The sequence below is a fragment of the Branchiostoma belcheri genome, unplaced genomic scaffold (genome assembly GCF_001625305.1).
Source record: "Branchiostoma belcheri isolate BF01 breed outbred unplaced genomic scaffold, Haploidv18h27 scaffold12, whole genome shotgun sequence".
NCBI classification, from domain to species: domain Eukaryota; kingdom Metazoa; phylum Chordata; class Leptocardii; order Amphioxiformes; family Branchiostomatidae; genus Branchiostoma; species Branchiostoma belcheri.
Window position 1 is genome coordinate 991,748 of NW_017802602.1, and position 10,791 is coordinate 1,002,538.

Genomic DNA, 10,791 nt, shown 5'->3' on the forward strand with positions numbered 1-10,791 from the left:
GGACTGACCATAGACAACAGCGTGATCAGCTTCTGTCTGTCTGTCTGTGTTACTATCTTTACCTTTTCTTTACCTCACGTATCTCTGCCGCTGTAGCCATGCAGGTTGGGACGTGGAACGATACGGGCGGACTGTGTGTGTGTCAGGTGTGTGTGTGTGTGTGTGTGTGTTCGTGTGTTCGTGTGTCTGTCTGCCTGTCTGTCTGTGTATGTACTTTACCTCACGTATCTCTCCGTTGTATGTTACCAGGTTGGGACGTGGAACGATACGGACGGACTGACCATAGACAACAGCGTGATCAGCTTCTGAGTGTCTGTCTGTGTGTCTGCGTGTCTTCTTTACCTCACGTATCTCCGCTGTATGTTGTCCTCAGGTTGGTGTGTGTTACTACGGTTCTTACCTCTGCCGTACATGTATGTTACCAGGTTGGGACGTGGAACGATACGGACGGACTGACCATAGACAACAGCGTGATCAGCTTCATGGGCGGCGGGCAGGTGGAGCTGATGGACGACTTCGTGAGCGACCTGCGGAACAGAACCCTCCGTATCGTTACACACAGAGACATCCCGTTCGTCATGAGGAACCTCAACGACTCGGAAGGGAACCCGCTAAACGGCAACGATCAGTACTCAGGTTGGTCACTTTCTCTCTCTTTCTGTGTGTCAGGTGTGTGTGTGTAAGAGAGAAGAGACAGACAGAGAGAGAGACCGAGGGAAAGAGAGAGACAGAGAGAAAGAGTCAGAGAGAGAGAGTCGGAGAGACAGAGAGAGAGAGAGGGGGGAGAGAGGGAGGGAGGGAGAGGGAGACAGACAGAGAGGTGGAGAGAGAGAGAGAGAACAGAACCCTCCGTATCGTTACACACAGAGATATCCCGTTCGTCATGAGGAATCTCAACGACTCCGAGGGAAACCCGCTAAACGGCAACGAACAGTACTCAGGTTCGTCACTATATACATCAGTAAATCCATATCTATCTATCTGTCTATCTATCTGTCTCTGTCTCTCTGTCTCTCTGTCTCTCTCTCTGTGAACCCGCTTCATGGCAACGGCTAGCATAGTACTCAGATTTGGGACTTAATACAACAGGACATCCATCTTCCTTCGTCTCTCTCTCTCTCTCTCTCTGTCTGTCTGTCTATCTGTCTGTGTCTCTCTCTCTCTCTCTCTCTGTGTCTCTTGGGGAAGTATTATTTGGATTGTCTCCTTAGAGAGAGAGAGAGAGAGAGAGAGAGAGAGAGAGAGAGAGAGAGAGAGAGAGAGAGAGAGAGAGAGAGAGAGAGAGAGAGAGAGAGATGTTTCAGTCTTGTTTAGGCCTGTGCACAGTTGTGACTCCCTATGATGTTGTTTTGTCCAGGCCTGTGCATAGACCTGCTGAAGTGGCTGTCTGAGCAGCTTGGGTTCCAGTACCGCCTGTACCACGTGGCTGACGACAAGTTCGGCAACAAGGACCGGACCACGGGTCGCTGGAACGGCGTCATTGGGGACCTGGTGTACAAGGTGAGACCCTGTAAGACCTGGTGTACAAGGTGAGACCCTGTAAGACCTGGTGTACAAGGTAAGACCCTGTAAGACCTGGTGTACAAGGTAAGACCCTGTAAGACCTGGTGTACAAGGTAAGACCCTGTAAGACCTGGTGTACAAGGTAAGACCCTGTAAGACCTGGTGTACAAGGTAAGACCCTGGAAGACCTGGTGTACAAGGTAAGACCCTGGAAGACCTGGTGTACAAGGTAAGACCCTGGAAGACCTGGTGTACAAGGTAAGACCCTGGAAGAGTTAGGAGAGTAGAAACGAAAAGACACTCCTGGTCCCGGGCCGGGGATCGAACCCACACCAAACTCGGGCACCAGCGATTCGGCTAAAAGGTCTAGACCCATCGGCCGGGTCAGTTGGTAGCGTCTCTACCCCCCCCCCCACTCTAATCACTGTTACACTACTCCCCCTTTTCTTTTCCCCTTGCCTTTCTGGCAAGTCTCCAGTGTCACTGACCGAAGGTTGTGGATGCTACCTGAAACGTCTGACCATTTCCAAAATCATATCCAGTTGCTTGAGTAACTGTTTATGGCGTATCGCATAAGTACCTGGATGTCTAACCTTCACTGACGTACAAGGTAAGACCCTTTTAGGCACCTTTACACGGGAGGTCAGTTAGAAAGGAAGTAATAAAAATAATGGATAGTTGCGATAAGCCCTACTAGCGAGCAAGGATACACAAGAAAAAAAAATTAGACATTCATGCTGTGTTGTTTGAGCCTTTGAAAGCAGATCAAATCAAAGGTCCATGGAAAATTGTCGTAATGCAGTTCAGAATTATTTTGTTGAGTGCATTTGGATTATATGAAAAATAGCTTGCAATCAAAGCACATTGCATACACATAATCTCAGGATCAGGTGGTATGTATCAAGCAAAGCAACTTACTGTAAGCTATGAATGCTTCAGACAACCAATAGTAATTCACTTAATGTTCACGGTAGCAAAATTTCACGGTCTGAGAAAAATGGACATGTTCACGAAACTATATGTTCACGGTGGTGACAGGTGAAGGAAAAAGAAAGCCCAAGAATTGTTTGTTAACTGCAATGATAAGTTCACTGTACAGAGGTGACAGTGAAAACAGTGAACATAACAGTATAGTGAAAAAATCAGGAATTACAGTATGTACCTTCCTATGTGACAATGACTACTACCATTCGTTTGGATTTGAACTAAAGACACATCTTTGGTAAATGCTTTATATCCGTGCTTAGAGATGCTAGCCCTGCAGGCAAAACTGTATGTCGGACTATCCCAAGGGAAATTAACAGTGTGGTCAATGTGGCGTCAGTATTTGGATGTACATATGTTAGGGTATGATAGGGACTCCGGCTTATTTCACCAATGCCAAGTAGCGATATTCCCCATAGAAAAGTGATGAATCATGATTTTCCGTTATGAGTATCCTTCGCCACGCTAGAGATACGTTCTGCATCATAGAATATTTGTACCAAGACAAATGTTGATGTCCCAAGCAATCCATGTCTTCCTGACCAGTAAGGCACGTTCTTGCCCCAAAGTTATAAAGAAAATTTTCCTTGGAGAATATGCTATATTATATTGCAGCTGGATAAAATATAGACATGCATTTCTACCTGTTGGCAGTTTCCCACGAAAGTTTATTGGCAGCCTCCGACGGTCTGTAGGGACTATATTACCTCAACTCAACTCCAAACAGGAGCGAAGTAATTTACTGCATGCCCGAAGAAGAGTCGTGAAGTAAATTTCTCGATGCTACTCGTATATCTATTTCATCAGGCTCGTATATCTACATTGTACATTGTATTTCATACTTCCTCGTGGACTATCTGGTACTCGTACCTGGACTTTCCTTTTTATGGGTTCACCACACCACGAAGTGGTGGTGAACCCATATTGCTTTTTCTGATGTTTCTTCTCCTCCTTCTCCTTCTCCTACTTCTCCTGCCATTTTTTAAATGGATTCAGCTTTGGTATGGAGGTACAGTGGGCAAATACCCCTAGGCGTTTTTTAAACTATTGTGATACAGGCTTTTAGAATGGTTTTATTTGAGTTTTTTGGCTGTGTTATAGCAAATGTATTACTGTGTTAGTGTGCCTTGTTTACCACGTTTGGGCATGAGTCATCACAATGGAATGCAGGGCATCAACCAATAGGCATGCAGCTTTCCTCTATACTTCTTGCTGATTGGCTGTTGGGATTTAACTTGATTAACACCTGCACAGAGCATTTCCACCTGCACAGAGCATTTCTTGCTGATTGGCTGTTGGGATTTAACTTGATTAACACCTGCACAGAGCATTTCCATACTGACAGTATGTCTTTATTCAAGTGTTTTGGTAGGTATTTCAAGCTTTTCTGCTCCAGCATTGGAATGCGGGGCATGAACGTTTTTTTTTTTTGAAAATCAACAGTTTGCATTATGCAATTAAAAATCCTAACCAATAAAGTAGGGAATAGCTATCCAACTGTTGTTTTAGTTGTATGTTACTTCATATTATAGTTATATCAATGTAAATCATTGTTTCCCTTGTGTTTCTCATTCTTTCCCTGCCATGTCGTAAAATGTGGTGAACCCATCGCTATATTTGCTCCAAAGCAAATATTGGCCTTTCTAGTTTTACATTTATTTTTCAATTCTTTATTGCAATGAAAACATATATCAAATTACAAAGGACAGTGTCATACAGTGAGAAAACACCTAAAATCATAAACAATATTACATCAGTTGTCCAACTCCTGGTTCGAAAAATATCTTGTTCCATCTTTAAAAATGGCAGCAATTGACTGACCGTTCGCATCTTTCTTTAGCCTGATTACCAAACCTATTATAACTCCCGAGTCCTACATCCTCTGTGCAAATAGAGACTGTAGGACTGGGGAGCTATAATAGGTTTGGTAACCAGCTGCAGGCTAATCTTTCTTTCCATCACACCATGTCCACCTGGAGTTTCCTCGCTGTAGCGTAGAGATGAAGAAGCAGATTTCATTTCACGAAGTATTCTCTATCCCCGCCCAGAATGTATGACCTGTGCGGCTCTTCACAGTTTGGTAGATACTACATGTTTAACAATTGTTGCTGCAGTCATTTTCTCACTCCTGTTCGCGGTTAGAGGTGAGCGCGTCGCCGACACGAGAAACGCCGCAGTAACTGAACCAATTCAGGCTTTATTCAGACTGGATATTGGATTCCGTAGAAACTGTATTCGTCTTAGGGCCAGCGTGGAATCCTCAGAAATTGCCTCTGAATAAGCCTGCATTTTGTACCGTTCAGACAACAAAAGGTCGATACAGGTGCTGCGCTGGTGAAGTTATAAATCTAAGAAGTACACTGTGATGCAAAGTTTAGATGTTTAAAGGTTTACAAGTCCAAAGGATGTATTTTAATGGAACTATTAGGAACATCAGGGAATCCCTGTCTTAATCATAATTCAACCTGCGATCAGATTTGAAGCACCTTTGCTTATTTCGTAATGGTGAATTAGCTACCACCATTGACTGGGTCAGATTCGCCATATAACTAATAGGTCTTCGAACGATTTTGATGCCATAGAGTGGAATAAGAGGAATGGGCTCTACCGTTAAATACAATGGCTTACAGACAGTGGATAAACAACCCACTGACCCTATGGCCTAGTGTCTAACAGGCTGGAGAGGTGATCGGAAAGAGTAGAAATGGGCAAAATAGACTGATAACATGCCAGGGGAGTTGATCCGCTTAAGGAGTACATTTGCCAGACCAGCTCCCCTGCCTATTTGTTATTTGTCTATTTGGCCGATTTCTACTCTTTCTAGCCGCTTCTGAAACCTTGTCGAGTCTATCTACTGCCTGAAAAAGGCCATGGGACTACCTTTACCTTTTTTTATCCCACCCTGTTCCCAGAAAGCGGACATGGCGATGTGTGTGTGTGTGTGTGTGTGTGTGTGTGTGTGTGTGTGTGTGTGTGTGTGTGTGCCTAGCCTGTCTGTCTGTGTGTGTCTACTCACCTCCCGTCCCATTCCTCCTACAGAAAGCGGACATGGCTGTGACGGACCTGACCATGACGGCAGAGCGGGAGGAGGACGTGGACTTCACCCTGCCGTGTGTCTGTGTCTGTCAGTCTGTGTGTGTGTGTGTGTCTACTCACCTCACCTCCCGTCCCGTCCACAGAAAGCGGACATGGCTGTGACGGACCTGACCATCACGGCAGAGCGGGAGGAGGACGTGGACTTCCCCCTGCCGTGTGTGTGTGTGTGTGTGTCTGTGTGTGTGTGTGTGTGTCTGTCTGTCTCTGTGTGTGTATTTGTGGTCTACTCACTTCCCCTTGTCTCCACAGAAAGCTGACATGGCCGTGACGGACCTCACCATCACTGCTGAGAGAGTGGAGGATGTGGACTTCACCCTGCCGTGTGTGTGTCTGTCTGTCTCTGTATGTGTATGTATGTGTGTGTGTGTCTACTCACCTCCCGCTGTCTCCACAGAAAGCGGACATGGCCGTGACCGACCTCACCATCACTGCTGAGAGAGAGGAGGATGTGGACTTCACCCTGCCGTACATCGAGGCCGGCTCCACCTTCATCATGCGGAAGAAAGCCCGAGCGGAGTACAACATCATGAACTTCTCCCGGCCCTTCCAGCCGGAGCTGTGGGCGCTGGTGTTCATCACTACCCTGGCTGTGGCCATCATCCAGTCTGTCATCAACAAACTCAGTCCATACAGGTCTGTTTGTTTGTTTGTTTGTTTGTTTGTTTGTTTGTTTGTTTGTTTGTTTGTTTGTTTGTTTGGCCATCATCCAATATCAGTCATCAACAAACTCAGTCCGTACAGGTAAACAACTCTCTTCTCATATGCATGTGCTCTACTACATCTACTGGACTACTAGATAAATCACAATGTAGAGAGATTACGTCTGGGCGTTCCAAGTGACATCCGTCAATCATTTTTTCTAGTTGCTCATACATAAATGATTATTAGTTTTATTATATAATTAGTTCAGCTAGTGATGCTGAAGAAGAATGGCGGATGTCACTCAAAACGTCCGGAAGTAACCTCTGTACTTCATTCCGTAGTACAGTTTGAATTCCCTATGGGTAGTGTTAACCTGGACCAGGATGTCTAACTATCAGCAAAGTAACTCTCTGGTTTCTGATTACGTCCAGGGTGGTTATGATGATTGGTATGTGGGCGTGAGTTTAAGGTCACCATAATGGCTATAAAAACACCAAGTACCGCTTTGGGGCTTTCTGAAGTTTTGGACCATGGGCATTGTTGTTACTTGTCCTGTTATACCGAGCTATATATGGTAGTTCAGTGACGTTCCCCATGGTGTTGTCATCAACATCGTCACGTTTTCGGTTCAGTTGTTCAGTTGGTGGCAATGCGATGAAGACATCGGAATTAGGACAATGCATTTCTATTGTCTCTTACTGTCGTCTTGTATATCCTTTGTGGCCATTTTGCACACCCATTAAGTGCCATACAAAGCTCGTGTGCAATTGCAATAACGTTAATGTAAAATGGAGATACATTGCTGTTGTCTATTAGTAAAAGTCAAAGTCTTCTATATCCTTTGTGGCCATTTTTGCACACCCATAAAAGTGCCATACAAAGTTCATCAGCAGTTTTCTTATGTATCATAAAATGTGACCTAATGTCCACCACCGTTGTCTCTAACTGTCATACTATATATACCCTTTGTGACCATTTTATTTTTTTAGCACACCCATAAAGTGCCATACAAAGCTCATATGCAGTATCTTTAATGTATCATAAAATGCGACCTAATCTCCATCACCGTTGTCTCTAACTGTTGCCTTCTATATCCCTTGTGGCCATTTCAAGTTTTTTTGCACACCCATAAAGTGCCATACAAATCTCATCCGCAAGACCTAATGTCCACCACCGTTGTCTCTAACCGTTGTCATCTATATCCTTTGTGGCCATTTCAAGTTTTTTTACAGACCAATAAAGTGACATACAAAGCTCATGTGCAGTCTTTTATAATGTGTCATAAAATGCGGCCTAACCCCCATCTCCAGCTGCACGGGGGGGGGGGACACTAGAAAACTAAAGAACAGTCACCAAATTGTGTAATACAATGTGCAGTGTCTTTAATGTAACCTAAATGGGACCTAATCTCCACCACCATTGTCTTCTGTTGTCTAACTGTTGTCTTCTATACCCCTCGTTTCATTTCTTACAGACCTTTTAAGTTCAATATAATAAAGCTCATGTGCAATATCTTTAATGTATCATAAAATGCGGCCTAATCTTCCCCACCAGTGGCATCCCGATGGACGAGGACAGCGTGGGGCCCGAGGAGACTGAGGAGGAATCCCCCTACACGTTTGCCGAGTCCCTGTGAATGTTCCCACACAGTACAATGTGTAATACAATGTGCAGTGTCTTTAAATGTAACCTAAACTAGGCCTAATCCCCGTTTCCAGTGGCATCCCAATGGACGAGGACAGCGTGGGGCCCGAGGAGACTGAGGAGGAATCTCCCTACACGTTTACCGAGTCCCTGTGGATGTTCCCACACAGTACAATGTGTAATACAATGTGCAGTGTCTTTAATGTAACCTAAACTCGGCCTTATACCCGTTTCCAGTGGCATCCCTATGGACGAGGACAGCGTTGGGCCCGAGGAGACTGAGGAGGAATCCCCCTACACGTTTGCCGAGTCTCTGTGGATGTTCCCACACAGTACAATGTGTAATACAATGTGCAGTGTCTTTAATGTAACCTAAATGCGGCCTAATCTTCACCACCAGTGGCATTCCTATGGACGAGGACAGCGTGGGGCCCGAGGAGACTGAGGAGGAGTCTCCCTACACGTTTGCCGAGTCCCTGTGGATGTTCCCACACAGTACAATGTGTAATACAATGTGCAGTGTCTTTAAATGTGGATTCTAAATTCGACCTTATACCCGTTTTCAGTGGCATCCCCATGGACGAGGACAGCGTGGGGCCCGAGGAGTCAGAGGAGGAATCCCCCTACACGTTTGCCGAGTCCCTGTGGCATTCCTTCGCCGCGCTGATCCAACAGGGACCAGAGTTCTTCCCACGGGCACCGTCAGGTGGGTGCTTCAACTTCTCCTAGGCTGGATTTCTTTGCCTTTCTTTTGTATGCTATGGAGTGATGGTCGTAGAAGGTAATCAAGAACAATAATAAAAAGGAACGGTGCTAACTTGTCTCTCCGGAGGACACCAGCAGTAACTTCAAAGGGACTTGTTTCGCCATCAGGGGTGATCACTGTAGCAGTGGTGTTAATAATATAATGTACAGGGACTTATCCCGTACAATTGGAGTATAGGTGCTTACTGTTCTCTCGCATTTTTATTGTCAGTGGTAGCAAGGAGGTTATAGTCAACTCTTAAAACTCTGTGGTGGTGAATATTCCCTGACACATTTTTTTATTGGATATATCTATGCAAAGTTTTGTGTCTTATCAATCTCTGGTTTACGACTCTTTATGGTACATGATTCTTGAAATGCTATGAATTAAGATTGCCACAGATATTTGTTGTGCCCAATCAGTCATTTTGGTCCCTCGCATTTGTTCTATCTGTAGTATCTATTCCCTGGCACCTTTCTTTGTTTTAAAGTATCTCTGCAAAGTTTTGTGTTATCAATCTTTCCGTGCATTTCTTGCTCCTGGGTGACGACTTTTTATGATGTATGGTTTTCATAATACTATGAATTAAGATTTTTTTCAGTGTCTGTGGTACGTAGCTATTCCCTGATACCTTCTTTTGTTTCAAAGTATCTCTGCAAAGTTGTGTGTTATCAATCTTTTCGTGCACTATCTGTCCTGGATTACGACTCTTTATGATGTATGGTTTTTACAATACTATGAAGTAAGATTTTATCTGTGGTACGTAGCTATTCCCTGATACCTTTTTTGTTTCAAAGTATCCCTGCAAAGTTTGTGTTATCAATCATTTCGTGCTATATCTTTCCTGGATTACGACATATTCATGATGCATCGTCCTTATAACACTATACATTAAGATTACCAGATGGACCGGACATATTTCTTGTGCTCTATCAATCTTATTGTTCGCCGTCGCTCCTGAAATAGATTCTCTATGATACATGGTTTCCACGAAATGATAAGCTAAAATTGCCAAATGATCCGAGATATATTTCGTTTGTTGGCAGTCTATCTATTTGTCGTTTTTTTTCAAAGACTCTCCTGTCTACGAAATAATAAATGAAGATTACCAGATTGGTCACAGATATTTGAAATTCCTTGTGACTTTCTATTGGCTGTCGCTCCTGAAATAGATTCTCCATGACATATGGTTCTCACGAAATGATAAATAAAGATTACCAAATGACAAGAGATATTTTGCTGAAGCAAGTTTGTGTCTTATCGGTCGTTTTGTTCGTTATCAGTCCTGAAATAGACTGTACATGATTCATGGTTGCCATGAAACCATAAATGAAGATTACATGATGACCAGAGATATTTTTGTCGAAGTATAATACTAAAAGAAGGTGGATTTCCATGCAGCTAACGGTTCCGTAGTTCTAGCGTGGGTGTCACAGCTGCCTGTGATGCTGCACTACGGGCGTGATGTAACCAATATGGCCGCCCCGACAGTATACTGCACCTGTCCAGTACTACTAGTAGAGTGTCTCCGGACTTTGCATGGAAACATTTGCCGGCGATGTTGACAATTCAAAAAGAGACGATGGTACACAAATCATGGACGGCTTTTCTCATATCTACAGGGATTGGGAATTCAAATAGCATCTCCGTATTAGTATATGATATAACTTTTTTTCTGTGGTGGGGGGGGGGTACTAGTATTAGGTCATAGCGGATTTCACCCAAGATACATTAGCATTCCAGACTTGTAGACGGCATCAGTTAAGACGATGCATTCTGTCTGATCAACTGTCTGATCATTTAACCGTTTTCCTCACCAGGCCGGATCACGTCCATATTCTGGGGGATGGGGATCCTGATCGTAATCGCGACTTACACCGCCAACCTGGCCGCCTTCCTCACCATCAGCCGCCTGGAGACTACCATCGAGTCTGTGGAGGACCTGGCCGCGCAGGTAACGTCACTTCACGTTATGGCAGCAGTACTCATAATTGTAACATGGGGGGTCATGGCTATAGGCGCGGCCTACACCGCCAACCTGGCAGCCTTCCTGACCATCAGCCGCCTGGAGACTACCATCGAGTCTGTGGAGGACCTGGCCGCGCAGGTAACGTCACTTCACGTTATGGCAGCAGTACTCACAATTGTAACAGTGTGTGTGTGTGTGTGTGGGGGGG

At 44.6% G+C, this 10,791-nt stretch overlaps 1 protein-coding gene across 1 annotated transcript in view; it reads left to right on the top strand.

The window, feature by feature from the left end:
* Window positions 1-10,791, top strand: part of LOC109462630 (glutamate receptor ionotropic, kainate 2-like) — a 34,537-nt gene that overhangs the window by 20,314 nt on the left and 3,432 nt on the right. Inside the window, exons 7-11 of the mRNA XM_019759193.1 lie at window positions 426-636; window positions 1,358-1,500; window positions 5,978-6,216; window positions 8,436-8,575; window positions 10,435-10,568. Of these exons, the coding sequence (XP_019614752.1) occupies window positions 426-636; window positions 1,358-1,500; window positions 5,978-6,216; window positions 8,436-8,575; window positions 10,435-10,568 (867 nt within the window). The remainder of the gene's footprint in view (window positions 1-425; window positions 637-1,357; window positions 1,501-5,977; window positions 6,217-8,435; window positions 8,576-10,434; window positions 10,569-10,791) is intronic.